Source organism: Xyrauchen texanus, chromosome 15 (assembly GCF_025860055.1).
Source record: "Xyrauchen texanus isolate HMW12.3.18 chromosome 15, RBS_HiC_50CHRs, whole genome shotgun sequence".
Lineage (NCBI taxonomy): Eukaryota > Metazoa > Chordata > Actinopteri > Cypriniformes > Catostomidae > Xyrauchen > Xyrauchen texanus.
The window spans coordinates 6,798,988-6,824,566 of record NC_068290.1 but is presented as its reverse complement, the minus strand read 5'-3'; the positions used below and the strand labels follow the sequence as shown (position 1 = coordinate 6,824,566).

General features: G+C 35.2%; 2 protein-coding genes across 2 annotated transcripts; both read right to left on the bottom strand.

Annotated features, from left to right (window-relative positions):
* Positions 1-351: 351 nt before the first annotated feature.
* Positions 352-5,777, bottom strand: tmem147 (transmembrane protein 147). Its single transcript, XM_052144420.1, has 8 exons — positions 5,662-5,777; positions 5,184-5,295; positions 3,689-3,758; positions 3,521-3,586; positions 3,298-3,434; positions 2,988-3,072; positions 2,470-2,591; positions 352-729 (listed from the first exon to the last, which is right to left on the bottom strand). The coding sequence occupies exons 2-8, from the start codon at positions 5,258-5,260 to the stop codon at positions 609-611; spliced, it is 678 nt and encodes a 225-aa protein (XP_052000380.1). The 5' UTR covers positions 5,261-5,295; positions 5,662-5,777; the 3' UTR covers positions 352-608.
* Positions 5,778-10,407: 4,630 nt separating this feature from the next.
* LOC127655836 (glyceraldehyde-3-phosphate dehydrogenase 2) lies at positions 10,408-24,436 on the bottom strand. The gene is made up of 11 exons (XM_052143835.1): positions 24,361-24,436; positions 15,158-15,217; positions 14,460-14,556; positions 13,811-13,917; positions 13,283-13,373; positions 13,075-13,193; positions 12,211-12,292; positions 11,953-12,104; positions 11,704-11,866; positions 11,531-11,628; positions 10,408-10,810 (listed from the first exon to the last, which is right to left on the bottom strand). Exons 2-11 carry the CDS (start codon positions 15,184-15,186, stop codon positions 10,741-10,743), a joined length of 1,008 nt encoding a protein of 335 aa, XP_051999795.1. The 5' UTR covers positions 15,187-15,217; positions 24,361-24,436; the 3' UTR covers positions 10,408-10,740.
* Positions 24,437-25,579: the final 1,143 nt, after the last annotated feature.

The following is a 25,579-nucleotide window of genomic DNA, read 5'->3' as shown; positions in this document are numbered from 1 at the left end:
ATAATAAAACCCTTATAGATTTTGTAGCTGTTATTATTTCTGGATTGTGCATTTAAATCTGTAGCGTTTTTACAAACTGTGTTACTAATTAACTATAAATCAACCATCGTTTTTGTTCTTTTCATGCTTATTACAGATATGGCTATGTTTATAATATGGTCAGTAATTGGCTGATAAATATCATCAGATAATAATACATCAGTGTATCCATACATTTCAATATTGAGGGTGTCTGGGTTGGCAGAGAGTCTGGATGTAAGGTGTACCATTTAAAGATGCAATTGTTATATTTAACAAGGACCCAAATTGAAAAAATACAGCTTTACACTAGTTTGAATTAAAGTCATTACTTTTATTCATTTTAAGTCACACAAAAAAAGTTTAGTGATGCTCGAATTCATCTGATGATTCAAAACGCTTTATGTTGCGTTGTTATGTTGAAAATGTTAGTTTATTAACAGTTCATTTATTTGTAAAGTATAAATGCAATCTTCTCATTGACAACTATACACTCACATTCTCCTAAATGGCAAATACAAAATCAATTCGCTCTTTAAATACTTGAAAATGCCCCCCGTGTGGTGGCATTGTACAGTACACAAAAGCTTTTAGTTGCTGTGAACGAGTGTTACAAAAAGAAAGAGTGAACAGAGGGAGATGGCACCAGTGAGCACGGCCTTTACTAGAAGAGCTGTCCAACTGCCCAGGAGGAAAACATGAACAAACAGTCTGGAGGAGAGAGTGTGAGAAAGAGAGATGTAAATTATCAGTAATGTATAGTACAAACAACAGTGCCATCTAGAGGAAGAACAAACCAAGTGCATCAGATCCGACTCCAGATACTACTTAAAAGTGCCCCCCCCCCATGTTTAAATACACTGACTGACCCCCCAAAAAAGTCGCTGTTTGGATTTAAATAATATGATACTTATGAGCCTATGATTGGATCATTATTGCAGTAATTAATATGTTTCAGCTGGCAACAATTCTTTTAACCCTAACTGATGCAGAGTGTAGCTTCTCATTTCTTAAACAACCATGTCGGAAGATGTATCCTGTGGTCCTTTTTACTGTGTTTAGGAAGGGGCAAATTATTGGCCTGCATCAAGCAAACAAAACTACTAAGGAGATCGCTAAAATCACTGGAATTGGGTTAAGAACTGTCCAACACATTATTAAAACCTGGAAGGATAGTGGTGCACTGTCAGCTTTGCGGAAGAAATGTGGTCAAAAAAATCTGAGTGGTCAAAAAAATCTGAATGATGGTGATTGATCACTAAAATTCTTGAAGTCACATTGTGAAAAAAAAATAGATAGTAGGACTCATGGCTGTTAAATGTGAAAGTAATAGCATTTCCACATGCACAATGTGACGAGAACTTACAGGATTGGGACTAAACAGCTGTGTGGCCACAAGAAAGCCACTTGTTATTGAAGCTGATCGGAAAAAAACAACTTAAATTTGCTAGGGAGCATAAAGATTGGACGGTGGACCAATGGAAAAATGTCATGTGGTCTGATGACTCCAGATTTCCCTTATTCTAAAGCAATGGGCGCGTCAGGGTAAGAAAGGAAGTGTATGACGCGATGCATCAGTCATGCATAGTGCCCACTGTACAAGCCTCTGGAGGCAGTGTTATGATCTTGGGTTGCTTCAATTGGTCAGGTCTAGGCTCAGCAATGTTAAGCTGCAGTAAAATGGAGTCAGCTGACTGACTACCTGAATGTACTGAATGGCAAGGTTATCCCATCAATGGATTTTTTCATCCCTGATGGCACGGCATCTTCCAAGACAACAATGCCAAGATTCATCGTGCTCAAATTGTGAAAGAGTGGTTCAGGGAGTATGAGGAATAATTTTCACACATGAATTGGCCACCACAGAGTCCTGACCTTAACCCCATTGAAAGTCTTTGGGATATGCTGGAGAAGACTTTACAGAGTGGTTCGACTCCATCATAAATACAAGATCTCGGCCAAAAATGAATGCAACTCTGGACGGAAATAAATGTTGTTGTCAAAACAATGCCACAACGAATGCATGCCATAATCAAAGCTAAAGGCGGTCCAATGAAATATTATAGTGTGCAACTTTTTTTGGGCAGGCAGTGTTCATTCCCAGCTTAATATGCAGAAATAACTACCGGTATAAGTAATACATTGGTCGGTTGATTTTCGTGAAAAGCAAAAATTAAATTTTTGTGTGGTGTAAATGAAATAGTGTGTTGAATTGGCATGTTGTACTGCTGTAGCATTATGGCTTTAACTTGAACATTTCATGCAAGTTTTAGTCTCTCTGTTTTTCTGATAACATCAACATGTTTATGTTGATGTTATCAGTGAACTGTAGAGGACATAAGAGTATATTAAAACCATTAAGCTGTTTTAAAAACCAGTTGCAAAATCTATTGTGAAATAAATTTCTCTAAAGGCGAAAAGAATATAAACAAGAATGACTGTGATACTCACTCCATTAAAAAGCCCTTATAAACACACAATCCCAGCAGGATGGTGACAGGGAGACGGAAGCTTTTTGGAAGGTCGTATCGTGTGAACATCCATACAACTGCTGCCATGGCAATATAATGCACCTGATGTGATAAAAATGTAGTTGCTCAATTATTATGCATGCGAATATAAAACTGCATTCATAATAACTATAAAACTATATATATATATATATATATATATATATTTTAGATGCAGTATAGGCATCATGACCTTATGAAAGAAAATAAAAACACATTTATATACATACAAATATACATTAAAAAAAAATCATTTTACACAGTAATAATTATCCATATTATAGTCCATTTATTTTCTTTTATATTTAAATCACAAACATGGTGTAATAAACTGAAATAACAAACACTGCTGAAAGGATTGGTTTGCTCATTTTCATGTAATGTAATTTCCTTTGCATGTGGCAAAACAAACAGGCTACCTGGTGAACAATATCCCCATAAATTAAGCACATATCTTACCAGACTGATGTTGGAATCAAAACTCATTTGGATGTATTTCCAGTCAAACTCTATTCCTCGAGCTCCCACCCATAAAGGTATACATCTGTTTAGAGAGATCAGAGATGCAGAAAGATCTTTTTAAGAACTGGTCATTTATCTACTGTTACTTGATACACAAATGAACTTATTATAACTCCTGAACATGAGTATATGAACAAACGGTACAGCATCTTGATTTGGTAAAAGGTAATTTTGCTTTCTAATATATAATACTGTATTGAATCTGTCATTACAAATGATTATTCCATTTGTTGGTTGCTCAGATTACCTTGACATGATGAGCTCCGCTGTGGCCCAGCCCATTGCTGCAACCATGATCTTATATTCTCCCTTCCCAGCATTTCTGGACATAACCAGATGAAGACCTAGAAGATCAGCCATGTCTACCGTAGCCTTCATGAACTCCTGGGTTTAATGGTACCAAAATTAATGAAGTGAATACAATTCAAAGTGAATGAAAAATAATAGGTAGAGTTCAAAAGATCACTCACCCCAACAAAATCATACATCCCAGCTCCTCCTTCCCAGGTGGGGAAAAATGTGGCAAGAAACAGCATCTAAAAGTGACATCACAGATTACAAATGACCAGATATTTTCTCCTAGACAGACATACGCATATGGTGGTAATGTCTGTGTAAATACCAATGGTCTCAATCACCTTGCACAGCTGTACAAAGAGGTAGGTTGCACCTGCTTGGACACATCTCCAAAATGCATTGTATTCCGATCTGGCACAACAGGAGAGATACAAAATTTGTTGTTAAGATTAGAATGATGCCTTCAGTTCAAAAGATCACCTGAAAGAATACCTAACCCATTAATGCCTAGAGTTTTTAAAGATAATTCTTAATTTGCCAAATCTTTCATGTGAGCATACCATACAGTTATTATGCTATTTCTAAGTCTATATATATATATATGGGGATGCACCGATGTATTGGCTGCCGATATTTATCGGCCAATCATTGACAAAATGAAAACCATTGTCATATCTGTTTATAAGCACGAAAACGCCAATATGAAAAACTGATGGTTGTAGAAACTATGTGAATTTAAATGCACAATACAGAAATAATAATAGCCACAATATGAAGAAGGGTTGGCACTCCTAAGAACATGCAATATATAATTTGTATTCTCTCTCATTCTCACGTTAGTGTGGAAAAACCACCATAAATGGACTTGACAGTTGTGAAAGAGACACTTTCCTATAGGCTACATGATGAGGGAAACTATCTAAAATGCTTTGAAACCAGCAGACTTTGACTTCTGAGACATCGGTATGATATCCATTAATGCTGCATGATTGATTTAATTAATATTGAAATCGCAATACCCATTGGAGTGGCCATAACAAAACCCTGACCTCAATCTGATTGAAAATGTGTGGCCAGAACTGAAAAAGTGTGTGTGAGCAAGGAGGCCTACAAACCTGACTCAGTTACACCTCTACTATTATTCTGACATTTCACATTCTTAAAATGGTGATCCCAACTAACCTAAGACAGGGAATGTTTTCTATGTTGAATGTGTTCAACAGATTGTTTATTGTTAGATTGTTTTCAATTGTTTATTGTTAGAATGGTGAAAATGTTTTTGTACATTTTTAAAACATATTTCCGAAGTAAAACAATGATCTAATGACAAAATATGTTTAGTGGAAAAATATCGGTAGCAGTTTTTGTTGTTGTTAAAAATCAGTATTGGCTGAAAATGTTAATATCGGTGCATCCCTATATACACATTATGATGACTTATACATCAATTACATAGAAACTACCATAAAAACCTATACAAACATTTTGATAATAAGAGGATATGCCCATCGGTGACTAAAGTTGCCAGGTAAACACCCAGAAAGTAAAGAGTGGAATAATAATAATAAAAATAAAAGTGGAAATAATAATAAAAATAACAATATTTATACAGGAAATAAATGATTTCCTGACCACACATCATAATGAACAGACATTAGTTTGGCATATGACATAAGAGGATTAAACTATAACACTGACTGCATTTCTAAAGCATTTTAAACAACCATCACATTTACTATTCAAAATTAATATTCAACAGACAATTTATATGCCATCGCATCAAATTATGCTTCATAATGTCTACTAAATTTACAGGGCAAACACACAAATACTTACAATCCGCTACATTTGTAAGTGATGAAATAAGGGAAATAGGCCAAGGCAAAACAGTTTCCGAAATGAAAAAGCGTCATAATTCAGACTTCAGTGTGATTTTCCTCCTCAGATCCTGTTAATAGATAAAAGCAACAGATATATTCTACATCAGGTCCAAATAAACCCGATTAATGTGGTGGACATTCTAAGAATAGCAGTCTATTCTGAAAAACCTGACACATTTCTTACTTCATTTTCGTTAGGATGTCTGTAGCTACAGATTATTTATAGACATACGAATATGACATCAGTGTATCTGTGATTTTGTGATTGTTTATTCAGTACTGAAGATATTAACACGCTTTACATAGGCATCAGGCAACGTGTTAATTAAATGCGAAAATACTCGATAACTATTTAAAATTGACATAAAATTATTAGTTTCTGGAACTAATGTACTTTTTCTGTAGCTAATTAATTTAAACAGTTGTTTTCTTACCAACAAATATGTGATTTGGAATGACCGGCGCAGATCACTAATCCTCCGGTGCATCACCATTGAAGCTCGACCGGATGCCGTTTCCGTCTTACTGTAGTTCCGCCTCTAATTCTGAACTGAACCACAACAGAGCAGCAAAGCTATTACAGTGAGCGGTAAGATTCGACTCGGAGGTTAATTCTCCTAATATAACTCTTTAGTATGAATTATATTTCAATTAGTATGAATTCATTTCAATTCAATGGCTATTCAAGTTTCTTTAGTCTTCAGTGCATGTAGATGGTATTGTCAGTGGTGTGACTTTTCTCCGCGTTGTGTCAGGATGGACCAATTACAGCCGTTTATGATTACTGGGTAAATTGTGAATACGCACTAAATTGTGGTGTTTGATTACTCAGTCTGTTTATGTCATACGGTCCTCATGTCATCCAAGACTTGTAAGAATGTCTTTCTTCTGCAGAACACAAATGAAGATTTTTTTCAGAAGATATCTCAGCTCTGTAGGTCCATACAAAGTGTGAATGTGTAGTGAATTGTGACAAAAACTTTAAAGCTCCAAAAAGCACATAAAAGTAATCCATACGACTCCAGTCTTTTAATCTATGTCTTCTGAAGCAATTAAATCAATTTTGGGTGAGAACAGCCAAACAAACCAAAAACCTCATGTTTTACTATACATCTTGACATCAGCAGTTGGCGATCATGATTTCAAGCTCGATTACACTTCCTAGTCCTATATCTAGCACTATAGCTGTGTCTCGTTTGGAAGGATGCATCCTCCGAAGGTCGCAGATTAGAGAAAACCTGCCAGGAAAAAAAATAGTATAGGAAAACTGGTCATGAATGCTCTGATCCTAAAACTATAACTGATAAAATTTACTAATTTACTCTATATTCTCCGCTGGTGCAGCAGAGACATTCTTTGATTAAATTAGAGATTTTAATCCTCAAATAAAAGAGTACTTCAAAAGTAGCTGTGAGGCAGATAACACATATAATGATCTTGAAAAGGCGATGCTATGTTTGACCTCTGACCGTTCTCCTGGCCCAGATGGCCTGACAGCCAATTTTTATAAACATTTCTGGGAGCATATCAGAACACTTTTATTTGAAACACTTAAAGAAGCTATAAACAACCTGTCACTTCCACAGACGTTGAGGCAAGGTGTAATTGTTCTTATACCAAAATCAGACAAAGGGCCCAAAATCTTGGACACCTGGAGACCAATATCACTTTTAAACAATGACTACAAACTGTTAACATGTATATTTTCAAATCGACTTGAAGAGGGTCTCTCTCAAATAATAAGTGGCACTCAATCAGGATTTATGAGCGGTAGATCAATACACAACTGTACACGTCCGCCTTGTCCTTGATTTACTTGAATATAATGAGCATATAAATGATGATGGCATTATTCTCTTTTTAGATTTTTATTAGGCCTTTGATATGGTTGAACACTTTTATTTTCAAGGCTTTGGAACTCTGTGGCTTTGAGGAGAAATTTAGGAACATTATAAAATGTTTTTATAATGACACTAACAGCTCAATATCTCTCTCACTACCGATCACTTCACTATCAACAGAGACATAAAACAAGGCTGCCCCATTTCACCCTCACTCTTCATAATCGCAACTGAAATGCTGTCAATCCTCATAACAAAATTCTGATATCGAACACTTAAATGTCTTTGATAGCCAAATAGTTAGAAGTCAGCTGGCTGAAGACACAACCTTGTTTCTAAAAAATGTTGAGCAGGTCCCAAAGGCCATTGAAATTATTGCCTCATTCTCAAAAGCATCTGGTTTACAATTGAACTTGAAAAAGAGTTATTAACTATACATGACTGCCATCTTGAGGCTGCATATGGCAGCCCTATTAAAACTACTGTCAAATACTTAGGTATACATATAACAAAAGATACTAAATTAAGTGAAACCTTAAATGTATGGAACAAAATGTATGAATCAAGATTAGGCCGATGGTTAAATAGAGATCTTTCTCTTTTTGGCCTCATCTATATAACCAAAATGGAAAGCCTTCCAAGATGTATTTACCCAGCTTATTCTCTGTCTATCTCTAACAAATATACTAAAACCATCAATAAATTAAACTATGATTACATTTGGAAAATAAAACCTCATTATTTGAAAAAAGCGACTAGTGAAAGACTATGAAGATGGTGGGCTACAAGCCATTGCCTTTGACTGTATAAATGGAACATTAAAATCGAAATGGTTAAGATCCTTTCTAGTATACAGTAACATCTTTTGGTATTGTGTTCCCGGGGAGTTGTTTAAAAGGATTGGAGGTATTGATTTCCTTTTACGCTGTGAATTTGATGTTCCAAAACTACTTATAAAACTGTCTGCATTCCATTCACAAGTACTGCTGTATTGGAAACTACTGTAAAAACATAATTTTACACACCATGATGTACCCATCTGGAATTGCAGATTCATTTGATTTAGAAATAAGTACTTATATTTCAAGGATTGGATGGAAAACAATATTTGTTCTTTCACCCATTTACTAGACAATTATGGAAATGTTTTATCTTTTGAAAACCTTGGTACAAAATTTTATTTTCAGTGCAGCCGTAAACACTATGATAAGGTTGTCCAAAGCATCCCATCTGCTTTCTTTTTGATGGCATATGTTCAACCCCCCTCGACTTCCTTCATCGACGATTGCTGGTCACCAGTTTACCAGTAAGACTTTACAGAACAAAGTGTTCCATGGTCTCTTTACTCTTACTTTATATCCAATCCAATATAGCCGAAACTTTGTTTCTCATATCTTCAATCATTCTACTTTGAAGAAACTACGTACAGATTTCTTAAAGTTACCTTTCCCCCCAAAAGCATAAAAGCTTCACTTCAAAGTTTGTATCTTAATGATATATATCCTTCAAGAGAACTCCTTGCACAAAGATTCAATTTTGATCAAAATAAATGTACATTTTGTGATGAGGACATAGAGACCACAGATCACTTGTATTTCTTGCCCTTACAGTAACATGTTCTGGTGTGACATGTATGATTGGCTGTAGCCTTATCTCCAGTCTTCCTAGAGTTAACATCACACTTTGAATCATAATGAAGGACAAAAACTACGAAATTCTATTAGATACTTTAATTATTTATATATAATAAATTTTTCCTCCACAAATGTAACTGTATTAAAATACAGCCTCTATTTAATGTCTTCATAAAATAATTTGCATTGTACAACAAATCTCTGTTTTTTGTGGAGAAGAAAACAGCAAAAAGACTGCTTAATTTCACTGATGCCTTAAAAAAACCGAAGCCCCTTAACCATTGCCTCTTTTTTAATATATATATATATATATATATATATATATATATATATATATATATATATATATATATATATAATTAAGCATTATGTTTTATCCTGTGTGCTCCATTTCTTATAAGCTTCGATGTTGTTGTGACCTTTCATTCTGCCAAATATTGTTGTACAATTAATATCTCAAAAAATGTAATTATATATATATAAAAAATATATATATAATTTTTTATTTTTATTGGGGATGTTAAAAAGGTTAACAATTGTATAAATGTAAGTGTATATACATAAAAAGCATTGAAAACAGATAAAATATAAGGAAAATATCTCCGAACTCCGGAGGACGCATCCTTCCAAACGAGACACAGCCTATGCATGCCTCAAGCACTAGGAAGATTAATCAAGTTTAAAATCATGATCGCCAGGGAGACTTAGTTATACAGTTAATACCACATTAGTTAATAGTTATATTTTGGTCTGTTCTCACCCAAAATTGATTGGAATGTTTATGAAAACATGGATTAAACCACTGGATTCATATGGATTACCTGTTTGCTGCCTTTATGTTTTTTTTTTGGAGCTTCAAAGATTGGACACACAGGGAGACATTTTCTTCTAATAATGTTTTTTTGTGTGTGTCTTCAGAAAAAAAAAGTGATCACATCTGGGATGGCATGAGGGTGAGTAAATGATGAGAGAATGTTCATTTTTGGGTGAACCATTCCTTTAAGACTCACTCCAAGTACTGTACATGTGCATCATTAATTATGCATAAAGTTTTCTGCAATGTTTGTGTGTGTCAAATAGATGTCGATGCCGGGGTTGGGAACTTGTCATGTATTTTACTTATTCATTTATAACTGAGAGATTATTTTATTCTGTCAGCTCAGTGGGGCATTTGTGATGTTTAAGACATTTTTATATAACTGATATAACTTCAAGCTCTAATGTTTTCCATGCCACTTTGACCTATTGAGACACATACAGTACCAACTTATATAATAACTGTTATTATTAATATAATATATAATAACAGTTTATTCAGTATTTTGCTTCAAGTAGATTTAAATTTAATCAATTTAAATTTCAAAATGTGTTCACCAAATATATGTAAACTCATTGACAGGCACATCATTCACAAAGTTATACACATCCTACACACCCCTTGTGTCTTCATTAATTAAATATTTTGGCTAATTTAATTATGCTTTCAGCTACCATTAAGAGTGTAGGACTCTGAGCTCAGTGTAACACATTTTACCATGTTTAAACCCTTACTGGTAAGCCCTCTTTTTGTATAATAAGAAAGAAAAATGCCATAAACACCAAAACTTCAAACAGTCATTTGATTGATTTACAAATGAATGGACCTTACACTATTACCATGACACAAATAAGTACAACGTATATGAGACAAAATGACAGGAACACATTTACTTTTCCAAAGTTTAATTAGTTTCCTTTCAAACTGCATTACAGTAGCCTCATATAACTTTTTAATCAGTTATTGTTCTCTTTACACCAACACAACGTGGTTACACCCAGAATGGAAACAACAAAAGCAATGCCTGTGGGGCGACACTGACTACTGAATACTGTCAAATAAAACTAACACACACACACACACACAGTCAGCTACAGAGACAAACACGTCTCGTAGGTGGGAACAGGAATACCAAAGCGTGACACTATGGCTTTAGCTATGAAATGAGTGCTTTGAAAAGAAGGAATGGCAGGGCTTTTTGTTGTCGCAAAGCTTGGTGAGTTACTCCTTGGAGTGCATGTACACTAACAGGTCAGCAACACGATGGCTGTAGCCAAATTCATTGTCATACCTGTGAGAAAGAAGGACAAAACAGATCATTATGCAGAAACATTTCTGCTACTTTTACTGCCATGCAATTTGGCAGGAATATGGCATAGCTACATCTAGGGCTGGGTGATATAATTAGAACAGTTTAAATGTTGTGCAATTATGCCTATTTTCTTTTCTTTTAAAAATATTCAATATATATCTAAAAACATTTGTAACTGCTCTCAAACAATTGAAAAATGTGACTTTTTTTCAATCCGAGGAACCACCTTTTCAACCAAACAGCAATGGTTGCAAAATAAATTCTAATGCCAAAAGTAATATACAGTAATAATCTAGTTAAAAATAATCAAGGCATGTTTTCCACACTGTTTTTCACAAATTAAATGTAAGGAAAAATTATATTTAATCATTTTCATTTATTTGCATCAATATAATGGTACATACATTAGGCTAGTAATATTAGCAACATTTACCTATGTACTGTATAATACATACATTAAAATATTTCTGTCTTAAAACGCTAAACATACTCATAAGTCATGAGACAGAGAGGGATCGCAAAAGTCGTCTAACAAAAGGTTTTTTAGTTCAGGAAATTTAATGGTAATGAAAAAAAGCGCATTAAAATCATTGCAATTTCCGCAACGTTGCTTAATTCATAATGGAACCAAAATCATCACGAATAAATTGTGAATATTTGATATTGGCCCAGCCCTAGTTACGTCTATGTAAAACTTACCAGGAGATGAGTTTGACAAAGTTGTCATTGAGGGAAATGCCCGCACCAGCATCAAAGATAGAAGAGTGAGTGTCACCAATAAAGTCGGCAGAAACAACCTAAAAGAAAACGAAAAGTAAATAACACAATTCTGCCCGTTGTCTATGGGTGAGATTTTTAAACTTAACACTTACTGAATCCTCTGTGTATCCCAGAATTCCCTTCATTGGTCCATGAGCAGCCTTCTTTACAGCTTCCTTGATGTTAGCGTAGCTGGCAGGCCTTGAGAGACGGCAAGTGAGGTCAACAACGGACACATCGGCTACTGGCACACGGAATGCCATTCCAGTCAGCTTGCTACAAAATAGAGAGAAAATGCAGACACAGTCAACATCAAATCCATCAATAATGCATTGATCTGTGTCTATGTCTCTTGCACTGACCCGTTCAATTCAGGAATGACTTTGCCCACAGCCTTGGCAGCGCCAGTGGAGGCAGGGATGATGTTCTGGTGGGCACCACGTCCATCACGCCAGGCCTTAGCAGAGGGGCCATCCACTGTCTTCTGTGTGGCAGTATAAGCATGGACCGTGGTCTGTGAAAAGGTAAGAAAAAATAAGAAAGACAAATACAGTGACTTGTTAATACTTAGCAATATTTTTTAAGCAGGATTCACTCTGTCATGCCAGGCGCTAACTTACCATGAGGGCCTCCTCAATACCAAAGTTGTCATGAATAACTTTAGCCAGGGGAGCCAAGCAGTTAGTGGTGCAGGAGGCATTGCTGTGATGTTTTCAACAAAATATACATATTAATTTAGTTATTTGCCATTGATAATGTCACACTAAAACAAAAATGAGGTCAGTAGGGATGGGAATTGTGAGGAATTTAACAAATCTGTTTCCATTTCCAAATCCACTCAACGTTTCCTAATAGATTCCATCAACAATTCTTAACATAATCTAATGATATCGAGTCTATCATTAATCTTTAAGGAATGTTCTGGGTTCAATTCAAGTTTAGCTCAGTTAATAGCATTTGTGGCATAATGTTGATTTCCACAAAAGTAATTTCGACTTGTCCCTCATTTATAAAAAAATAAATCAAAAATTGTTATGGTTCCAGTGAGACACTTGCAATGGAAGTGAATGGGGCCAAAGTTCAAATACTCACTATTTCAAAATATAGCCACAAGATATAAACATTATACATGTTAACATGATTTTAGAGTGATAAAATTGCTTACTAACCTTTTCTGTGTAAAGTTATAGCCAATTTTACAACTTCGTTGCCATGCCGATATAATGTCAACAAATGCATTTAAACAACTTTACAGTTCAAATAATACATTTGTTTTAACAGACAAATTAATGTAAGTGCTTTTATAAAATTATCAACTTCAAATTTCCACCTTTAAACCCTCCAAAAATTGGCCCCATTCACTGCCATTGTAAGAGCCTCAATGCAACTTTGATTTTTCCTTTTTTTTTTTTTTTTTAAGAAAAGGAGGGATGTGGGTCTTTTGCATGCTCACATGCTTTTCACTTGTAGATTGCTTTCCTCACCTGACAATGGTCATACTGGAGGGGTCGTACTTTTCCTGGTTGACTCCCATCACAAACATGGGAGCATCAGGTGATGGGGCGGACACAACAACGCGCTTGGCACCGCCCTGGATGTGAGCCTATGAAGTCGATTGGTAAATTTCAGTATTTTAAGAGCATTTGATGCTTCTAAGTAAGTGTTTCAGATAAATTAGAGGAGCAGACTTACTGAGGCCTTCTCAATGCTGAGGAAGACTCCGGTAGACTCGACTACATACAGGGCACCAGCATCACCCCATGGGATCTCAGCAGGCTTCATACTAGGTACAAGAAAGAGACAGAAAATCAGCACAAGTCTAAAGATTTTAAGCCTAAGACTAAGTTCGGAATAACACACTACCATGCAAATTGTACTATTACTATTCAATAAATAACTAGATGCCTCTCACTAAATTAAACATGTAATGTAGAGTTTATTTGAAAATAATGTAGCATACTAGCATTGAATGTTGCATAATGTTTACTATAGTATTTTATTTTTATAGCAGTAGGCAGTATATTGTATATACTGTATAGTATGCAGTGCACCAGAATTCCATTCCAAAGATGGCCTGAATCTTGCTTATTTATTTTAGTTATTATTTAACTGTGTGTACTATAAATTCTGACATGGTTGTGCTAAGATTAAAGTTATATCCTAACAGCTAGACATTCCTGAAGGGAACACACTGTGACATATAAAACCAATAAAACTGACCATTGGAACACAGAGATGGCTTGGCCATCAACAATCAGCTTGCCATCCTCTTGATGAACGTCTCCCTTGTAACGGCCGTGAGTGGAGTCATACTTGAACATGTAGACCTGTTGAATAAGAATATATGATAAATTGTATTAGAAAGATTTAAAATCAAACAAACGTTCATGATTACTGCATAAGGATATTTAAAAATCAATAAAATCCACTAAAAGACAAACTTTTTACAATTACATAAAAAGTTTTCTAGTGGATAAATTATTTTGATATATATTTAATATATGATATATATTAAAAAAATATTTGATGACATTTCAGAGGCAGAGCAAATTATTTCATTTTGATTAAAGATTCAGAAATGTGCACTGATGAATCATGCATAGTGACCAGAAATGTGCATTAAGAGAATAAATAGGGTCAATTTTGATTTTATTTTGACGGCTTGTCCTGTACATGACCTCAATGCCAAAAAATGCTGTTAAAGTGACAGCAAAGGCTGCATGTGTGAAAGCATCTAAAATCTCATACTAAATAAACTCCATGCAGTGCAGGTCTGGCCTACATGTTATTGTTATCTGTGAGGTTCTGCTTGTCTGTTTAACCCGGCTAATGCTTTGATAACAATTGTTTCCACTTCAGTGAATCTTACCATGTACTGCAGGTCAATGAATGGGTCATTGACGGCGGTGACTTTGATTCCCTTCTGCAGACAGGCCCTGAGGACCAGACGGCCAATACGGCCAAATCTGATCACAAACAGAGAGCAGAGATATTTAACCCTCTGATGCATGATTTATTAAATCACAAAGGGGAAAAAAATTATATAATACCTCCAAATCCCCCTTTCCCCCCACAAAATAGTGTAATTTGAGAGAGTTACACATCTGGCCATTGCAATGGAAGATAATGATACATTTTCCAAAGATACTTGGTGCATCTTGGTGTTTTAGAACAACTAACGGCATATATGCATGCTTTTACTGAAATATAAATTCAATTTCTTAATTTCATTCAGTGATGAAGTTATGTGAGTAAGATGTAAGCATTGTTATACAACAGAAGTGTGTGTATATGTGTGTGTGTGTGTTTGTGTGCTGTGAAGGGAGGCTTATACTTCATCCTGAGTAATTCTGTTGTTGTAATCATTCTGAATTAGGCCATTTGCTCTCTATCTCTCTCTCTCTCTCTCTCTCATCTGTACACTTCTGCATGTTACAATCTTTATTCATGAAACCGTTTGAACCACAGAATCAAATTGTACATGCAAGCAGTTTGTTGTGTCGAATGTTTTTTATATACAGTATAGTAAAATGACTTGAAAGATCAGATTAGATGAGCTGAACTTACCCATTGATTCCAACGCAAAGATCAGACATTATTGCAAGAGTGTGGATTGTGGTCCTGAATCTGAAATGAGAGAAGACAAAAATATAAGAGGCTTTGGAACAACCACATCACCTTTTTTATAATGTATAATTTTTCTTTGAATTATTAATTTTTACACTTAACAGTATTTGTTGAAATAAGTTAACTGCATTAATTAACATTAAGTAATAATGAACAATACTTTTACAGCACATTTTAATCTTGGTTAATTTCAACATATACTAATAATTGTTGTATTAATTGTGTTGACATTATTTAATGCATTATGAACTTAGATGAACTATCAATGAAAGAAAAATACCCAATATTAATAAATGCTGAAAAATATTGTTCATTGTTGGGTCTTGATCCCTAATGCATTTACTAATGTTAACAAATAGACAATTTTGTAAAGAGTCACCCGCTTTTAATAATTTTTTGTTTTTATGTAAACTGTCTTTATAATGATGTCTAGCATCTTGTGCATAAACGGCACATTTTTAAGATGCTTTTAAGAATTTCAAACCAGAAAACGCGTCTCAACGCGTTCTGTTCCAGTTGTTGAGCTGCGTCTAACTTTTTTTTAAATGCAAGAACAAGTTTGTTGGCACTTTAAGAAATCAAGAAGTAAGTACAGTAGAGCTGATGCTGGAATTAATATCACTGATACACAACATGGTACTTTTTGGAGCTCGACAGCCCTATAGGTTCACTTTTGTTGTATGGAAAAAGCAGCTTTGACATTCTGCTAAAGATCTCCTTTTGCATACCACTAAAGAACAAAAATCATAGGGGTTTGGAATGACATGAATGTTTAAACATGTCTAAAATGTTAAACATGTCTGTCTAAACATGCTTGTTGGATTCCATTTTGTGAAGTGTCTCTCAGCCAGTGTTGTGTTCAGGAAGGTGGGTGGAGGTTTGAACTGTTCTCCAGTTTTTATTGTTGTTGGATCTATTAGCATGCTGTTTGGGAAGTTTCCAAAACTTGGCTCACCGGACCTGCATACTTTATTAGCCTGGCAGACCAGAAGGTCTATTGTGTGAAGACTGCTTTTATTTTCCTCTTTCCATGCAGAACAGGGGCGGCAACTTGTGCACTTATGGTATATCAGTCTTTAGATTGTGCAAGGTTGCCGTTTTTCCATTATCCTTCTTCATTTGCTTTTACATTTGAAAAATGTCTGCTATGATCTTGCTTGACACTGCTCGCAGCTGTCTATATATCATAGTGAAAAATATACCATGATGTGTTGCATGAAGACGGTCTTATGCAATCTGAGTTTGAAAATTGGACTAGAGTCAAATATTTGTTCATCATGCCATAAATGAATAAAGTGTGAACAAGTTATAAATAGGAAGATGTTTAACACAGAAAACTCCTACATGATACATTGTGGCTCGCAAATATGTATATGTTTATGTAAAAACATATTGTATATGTAAAATATATACATATATACCTGTATATATATTTATTTTAGTGTAGAAATACTTCGAAAAAGTTTCTGCTTAAATTTTGAATAAATTCCAGTAGTATTTAGAATACAGTTCTGGAGGGCCGTAACCACAGTATACATAATCAGATATGGCCAGATTAAATGTTGTACAGACTAACAGTCATTTCCAATGGCTCAAACTATTCACCATTTGGTGAAATTTGCGGTCTTGAATTAAAAATATGTCAAGGACATTACGTGATTCGTATGTCATTCATAATTTTGAATGTGAAAACATTAACAGAGCCGTTTTCAGCAAATCAGGTTTAAGACAAAGAGCGAATGTGTTAATATTAGAGAATATTAAAAGGAATTGAATGAACGTGTTTTTCTGGTAAGTTTCTTAAGTACCTTTTTTTTTAATTCACTTGATATTGTCTTAGAAAATGATTGATAAAACAAAGTAGAGCGTTATAACCCTCAGATTAAAACTAGAAATGGTTTCTAGGTTGTGGCAAGGACAGTGTCATATATTTTTTATGCAAATATAAATAGGTAATAATTAAAAATCAATTTAACATTTAAAAAATAATTTATTTGTCTTTAATTAATTCTGAATTTTGTACAGCATCTCCTAAGAGTCTTCTTTTAAGGAGTAGTTCACCTACAAATTTTACATTTACTTTTACTCACTCACTTATGTTCAAAACCCCATATGCTGAGTTTTTGCTTGGAACATAAAAATTAAGCAGCTCTATTCCATAGAATAACAGTTTATAGTGAGCATGAGCTGTCAAGCATAAAAAAGGACAAATATAATAAAGAACTATTAAAGGTTCAGTATGAAGACATCATAACAGTTGTCCATATGACAAGTGCATTATATTCCAAGCTTTCTGGAGACACACAACAGCTTTGGTATATTAATAATAATAATACATTTGTAATTTTTTTGGACCTTGACAGCAGTGCTCAAAATTAACTGTTTTTTGTAAGGAAAAGAGCAGCGTCCTGGTTCTCGAAGAAATTATTGTGTTAATATTCTACTAGGAAAAAACACAATGAGGGACAACTTGATGGCAGTAAATAATTTTGTGTATTTTCTTTTTGTTAGGCAGCTGACACAAGTGAGTGCATCAGTGACGAAAATAAATTTTAATTATATTTGTATTTTATTTGACTCAGCACAAAAAGGAAAAGATGATGAAAACATGCAAATTACTTGCAGTGTAGACACAGTGGTAGTGCATTTAAAGCCTTTATTCAGGAAATGATTGCATTCAGAGCCTTTACTATTTTAAAGGACCAAAGAGGACAGTTATATTTGTGACCTCAACACCCATGACCCCCAAAATGGTTTGGTACCCCCTAATGGTTCAAGACATGGTTACACCCTTGCATTTCTGCTCCACTGTTTATACATCTAGACAGTTCAATTTAAGGTAATTAAGCATCTTTATAACTTAATTTACTGTGGTAATTCAAACACTGCAGCACTGTGCATGCAATAACTAAAAAGTACGGCCCTAATGTGTTATATTTTGTTTGACGTTTTAAGATACACATATATTTTAGCTAAGAGACTTACAATAAATATATACATGTACTCACAACAAAACCTAGCTCTCTTAAAGCCCATTTATATGGCTAGTTGGTGGAGGACAGCTCATACATTAGGATTTATTGAGTTTAAATGTGAGTTGACATGTTTACACTTTCATCAAGACAAAGCCATTAAAGAGGAAACTGAACAGGTTTTCCTGGGACACCAATTATTTGACCTCATCTGCCAATGTCTAATGTCTGTCTCTCTGTGCCATCGACATGACAAAACAGAACTAAAATCTATCTAAAAGCAATCAAACAAAATAAAAAAACACCCTTGATAAGAGTGATTGAGACACTTTATTAGACCCTGGAGATCAAATGGTCTTCTGTTGGCGGTGAGATTATGAGTTTATGAGCTGAATATTTACATTTGCAACAGCAGCTATATTAGAGGAGGGGGTTGGCTGGGGACGTTCTGCACTAGTAGTCTTTCCAGCCACAGAGAAATCCATATTCCCAATATAAATGGCTCCATGTTTTAAACTAATATGGGAAATCACCCTCAGGCTAAAAACACAGCAACCAATCAAAGCAACTCCTTGATTGATCAACTAAAACGAACATGAGTAGTTCTTCTGGTTGATTAATTTTAGCCACTGGAAACCATCTATCTAGAAAATGAGGTGACTTATTTGTTATGGTAATGCCACCATAAACAAAAGTTTCATATTAAAATAACTATGTAATTTGTTAGCTTTTTCACTATATTATGTTGGACCATACTTGATCCCTGAGGGCATAACTAGATTATGTCTACACTCCATCTATAGCAAGTAAATGTTAAAGTATTTAAATTGCTTTGTTATGTAAAAGCACAAACTACGCTCAAGGAAAATGCACTGGGATGATCCAAAGAAACGAATGAATGCAAACTGGGTAGCGATGATGTCATCCTCACAACAAAGAGTTTCTGAAAGAATGAAGCTTAGTCTTTATGCAGCAAAGACTGTCCTTGCATCTGGCTGCATGTAACTGAAGACATCCCTTTAATCTACTAATCTGACCATGAGTTTGTGTGAACAATGTACTACAACTGAACTGCCTGGATAATCCTAATCCAAGTTCACTATCCAATACTGTCTTGTTAGGGAGGCCCAGAATTTACTGCACGTAAAATGACTGACCAGCTGATTCAGCCTCAAGCTAAGATGGCTGCATATAGTCTGCAAGTGCTGCTTTCTATCTTGCAAATACTAGCTGTTGCATAATCTAGAAATTAAGATTTTGGATTTGTACATTGAGGTAAAGCAAATGGTTTTATATTAATCAACAGCTGAAATTTAGCCTTTTTCTTGCAGCTCTTGTTCATTACAGCTTTAAGAGCCAAACACAAATCATTATGTGATGTTGACAAGGTCATCATTGCTGTCCTTATCTGCATTTTTGCCCTTACATTTCTTAGACTCTATTTTAGTTTTTGCTTCTTAAATATCCAAATAGCTAACAAGGGCATGTATACTTAGTTTCTCTAAATCCTTTGTGCAGTTAACATAAAGTTAGAAGAGCGTCAGAATGCATGTGTGTAATAGAACAATGTGGGGGGACCAACGGAACAGTGCAATAAAGTCAGAACTTTCCTGTCAAAAGCCTGCCATCTCCAATTAGACCCAGATCAAATGACACACCTCTGAGCTGACCCTAAATTGAATCCCTGCACTGTTCTGTTAAGCTTCTCTCAGCAATGTCACGTGCATGTAATATGTAACATTACACCAGGCATTAACAGCTAAATTCCAAAATAAAGCATTTTTATTGGTTGATGGTTAAAGGCTGGTTTTGGCTGTAAAATCTAATTTGGATGAGCCACGTTCCCGTAATCCGCATCTATGCACAATGTCTCCACATGCACCTGGAGTTGACTGTGCTAGAATCGTAGCGTGGATGTGTCAAATGCATCCAGATGAGCTTGTGGTCAATAAAGTATCCTTTGAAAGGCTATAGCGGTAACCCGTTCAGGAGATGGAAAGGCGCACAGAAAAACAAAGTATAATATAGCCTTAAGGCGCCGAGTTGATATGTTTGTATTAAAAAAATTACTTTAACTATTTGTTGAACATTAGTGTCTTTTATCCCCACTTCATAAAGGCAAGAAACTCATCAAACAACTGGACCGAGCACAACAGAATGCAGGGATCTCGACATGTAATTTACACTTTTGCTTTCATCTAGCTTTCTGATGGCAGGATTGCTTAATTTCCTTGTGCAACAGGAAGCTAACATTGACTGACTAAACACAACGCCACACCTACACTTTCAGAGAGGAGAAGAGCTGCAGTTTGTCCTGACCCAGCCAGCGGAAACCATTTCCTCAGACTAAAAACACCCCAGTGTGACAGAACAAGGGCAGAGAGCTGCACATAACCAGGTTCCAGGGACACGCATATAGTTATTGGAGTGGAATACTGCAATAGTACAGTGAAACAGGATCATGCATCAGTGCTGCTTTGCACAAATATCAACTAATGCCACATCAGGGTTTTCTGTTGCAAACTGTTATGGACCCTTGTGTTTGATCAATAAAATGATTCATATTGTATGTAGAATGGAAATGGATAATGTATTCCTGGAGGAGTGAACGTAAAGCGTCCTGAAGAAGTGCTGTGTCATTCCAGCCAGTCGATAGCAGCAGTGGAAATGGTGAAGAGCAGATAAGAGCCAAAAATGAAGACAGAATTTTCATTTTTAGGTGAACTAACCCTTTAATTACAGTGTGTTAGGTATGGCGTAAGAAAATAAATTCACTGTTCAACTACTTGACTCAGTAATTTTCCTGCTGCCAGGACATGTGTGGGCGGGGAAAGGGGAGTGGTATTTCTACTGTACAATTCACTCTTCCAAGGGTGCTAATTACAACCTGTTAAACCCTAGAGAAAAAGTTCACTTTTTTTATAGTTTAACCTCTTAAGATCCTTGCCATTTTTGGGGATTTCCGCCTGGATTTGGCCTACCCAAATTAAAAAGCTTCCCATTCCCACATACTTTGGCCTAAATACACAGTTTTGGTGTCATTTTACAGGAAACCCTTTGAAGTTGCATAAAACACTGCTAAAAATTTAAAAAAATTAAATATATGTTGTCTGAACAGTAATAACCCTCCTAAAAAAGAGGCGCTTTTTGATTTTTTTTATATAAATTCATTTTTGAAAGTGTATAACTCAAGCCCTGTAAACCCTAGCAGCAAGCAGACAGTTTTGGCTGTTTCCACTAGATGTCAGCAAATACCTGAAAAAGGAATTTTGTCTGTATCATGTTTTGTTTAATATCTATTTCAATTTATTTGAAGGGAGGAATATTACCTTTTTTTGGTGTACTTTCCGCCTACCCAAATCTAAAGTCTCCCCATACCCATATACATTGCTATAAATGCAAAATCCCAGTGTAATTTTACAGAAAACCCTTTGTCATTACATAAAACACTGTTGAAAGTGGTAAATATGCGCTCTGGTGTCTGGTGAGACGCGTCTGTGTGTTTTGGGCACGTAACCTACCCAGTGATCACTTCACAGTCTGGATGCAATATCACAGCCCCTGATTGGTCTATTTGATCTTGAGAGACATTGCCGAAAGCGGAGGGTCTAAGCTTTACGGCAATATATGCTTTATCCGGATCGGATGTTTACATATTTTCCTGGATTGTTGAATATCATATAACATTACTTTGTGGTGTTTCTGCACTCGAGGGATTACTTGGGCACACAACCACATAAAACACTGAAAAACGGCTCATTTTGCAGAGAATAACCTAAGGTAAAGGATTATGTAGCATTTGTGGCTAACTGTGCTGTCTAGTGCGAGTAGCACGGCAAATATTCAATAATTTCACTTGTATGTATACAAATGTTGATTGTATACTTCATGATTCATTCAAAGTGTATTAGATATGTGATTATACCTCAATAAAAAGACTTATTGGAACTTCTTACTGGCAATGAGAGCTTTCATTTTTGATACATGGTTTGTACATGTGCGTCATATTTGAGCGATATGAGAAATATGCGTATTCAAAAACGCACATAATTATGACACGACTTTTGATGGGTGGAACTATGTAATTTATTGTAAATAAGTTACTTAGTGTAAAACAAATGCCAAAGTGATGCATATCTCAAGAAAGTAGACATTCTAAGCTTTCAAATGGTACCAGATATGAGCTTATAACTCCTCCGCATACATTTAAAATTGGAAGTATATTATTACTGACGTAATTTTAAATCCCGGATCCGGGATCGTGGATTTTAAGATGATAAGCATATAGAGTGTTTTGCATATACATAGTAGGTTTTTATAAAACTATTAATAATAAATATTCACTGTATTTTATATGTGAAATCATTACTTATTGAATATTAGTCTGAGCTGGCTGCCAGTTAGACACAAGTGTCAAACCAGTAAACATCACTTGGTACTTGTGATGTCATAATGCATAAATCACTGTAGTGTGCAGCTGTCAAACACCCGAGTAAATCTGCAAGGGCTTCTTTTTCACTGGAGCAAACCCCTCCAAATGTTGTGTGTCAGGACCCCCCCTATCTGAGGGTTGTCCCCCCCTAATATATCATTAAAATATGTGTATTGTAAATAATATAATGATATATTCTTAAAATATTTGTTTAAGAAATAAAATAATACAAATGCAAACGGGGCAACAACAAAAAAACCTTGGTGTCCCCTTCAAAAATTGCTCTTGAGAATTGTTATGTTTATATGATGAAATTTTTCGCCCCTGCTGATGGCCTGAGGATCTGGTTGCCAATGGCAACTGCAGAGTCAGCCCGTAGAAGGTCATCACGACAGCTGATACCACTTCTTTCCAACCACATCATATTGATCTTAATGGCGTAAAATTAAACTGCATCATTAACTAACATATTGTCTAATCGTACCAATTCGATGGAAATCCCAGGACACGTCATCAAATATTCAGTATCGCTCAATATAACCATGTTTTTCAGTATGAATGCGCAGTGTTCAAATCTGACTCATGTTTGCCACTGCAGCATCGATGCTTAACGTGTCTCTAGTCACGTAGGCTACATGCTCACCAGGTTGCATTTGACTTATCTCAAAGTCATATTAAAACACATTGGAGAAGGTCTGAAATATATATATATATATATATATATATATATATATATATATATATATATATATATATATATATATATATATATATATATACATTTTAAATAACAGGCCAAGGCTATTAGAAATCCGGCCATGTCGATTAATCCCAGGAAATAATAGCATTTGACCTTGACAGCTCATTCGACCTTCATGATGCAGCTGATGCGAGTGGCATGTCCTTTAGGTCGCACATTATTGCTGTTTATCTGCTTTTATATCCAACAGAGCGCAAACGGTGCTTTAAATGTGAACAAATATATAGGGGCATTGCGTGCCCTCTATCATTCATAATCACTTGTCTGTACCACCATGTCGGTTAAATATCAACCTCTTGACTCGACGAGTAAAATAAAAATGAGCTCAAACTGTATTGAGTCGAATTTCATTCTGTTATGTTAAAAATATGAATTAATTTTAAATGGGATCTCCCTCTACGCAGCATCTTTAGCATAATGGTACATTCTGGAACGATATGACGCAATGATAATGCGTTCATCGCGAGCGGCCCGAGAGGCACGTCGTCCTGTGCGTGTTGCGTCTTGCGCGTATCATTTTTTCCCTTCACATTATTTACATATTATAGCTATTTCAATTCCACTTGCGAGACATGAATTTTTATATATATATATATATATATATATATATATATATATATATATATATATATATTATAATAAAACATTACGACAGTTTCGTAATGTCGGTTTAAATGAATGAATGAACCACGCCTCCCCGTGTTATAGAAGGTTTTGGATGCATTACGCGACTTATTTCGTTTTCAGGCTTGCAATAAATCTGTTTACATAGCCAGAAGACATAACAAGAACATCGTTGTATTTAGTGCATACATGTCACTGACATATTACATAACCACTTCCTTACTAGGCCAAACGCAACAAAAACGAAATTCCACCTCAAACTCAGAGCTAACAGTCTTAACTTAAATGTTTATAATCTTTAAAAGTCTATGAATTTGACAAATAATATTATGTAGACTTGTGAGGATGGACTCACCTCCTTTAATGATGCTGTGGCTTCTGCTCAGTTTCCGCGTAATGCCGCGCCCTTTATACCAGACACGTGCCACCGGGGCTGGTCGCCCTGGCAACTTGACGTCACGCGTCGTTCCTGGGATAATTTTAAGGAAGCGCATAGGCCGCTACGAGCTATATTTCACGAAATCCATGGAAACGCTATTGGGAGACGGGGACATACGATAATATACGAGGCCAGAGAAAGATTAATAACTTGGTCAATAAAAGCCTTTTTTTATCCAAATTTTATGGAAACAGATTATGGATAGACTGGCAAAACGCCATCCATCCATCCATCCATCCATCCATCCATCCATCTATCTATCTATCTAATCAGCCAAAAATATTTTAACATAATTTATTAATCTTGGTTAATGTTGATTTAAAAAAAACAAATACAACTGTTCATTGTCATTTCCTATTGGTTGTTCATAATGCATGATAATGTTGACATATATAACTTTTAATAAAACAAAAATGAATAGTATGTTTAATTAACATTAATCAAAATTACAGTTTTTCTCAATCGCTTTGGCTAATTCTTTGAAACAGTCATAATATTCTCTAAACTGTAAGTGCAATTGTCACAACTGTTTTATGGGACATCACAACCCTATTGCATGCCGGCAAAATGTAGTAACTCACCCAAAACATTTAATTCATGCTTCAAAACCTAGTTATTGTGACAGTAAATTGACCAATGCCACCAAAATTTAAAGTTTTTTTGTCATTGTGTGAGCCGTACTGGTCAAACCGTTTAGATGTTTTTACACCATGGCAGTAAACCATGGAAATAATTGTTATATACAAATTTAATTTCTGTTCTACTTTTTTGTTGACACTGACTGCTTAGTGTACTATTCAAGAATGTCAATTTTGTCTAGCTGAATGCTTTTGTGTATCACATTGAGCTTTATAGATAATGATTTCAACAGCAGGTATCAGTTTGCATGTGATGGCTCACATGATGAAAGAATGTTTAGAAGTTGTGAAGAGTATGACAATTTCACTGAGAATCAACTCATCAGTTTTGATCAGCAAGCCATGTGCATTTAGTTGTGTAAATTGTAGAAAATTGTACTTACTCTTTTGCACACATGTGCCAACACACTTGCAATATGCTTAAATGAATAAGAAATTCAAATCTGGTTTGAACAAGAAACTAATTGTTCAGAGATTTGAACTTAAATGCTGTAAAA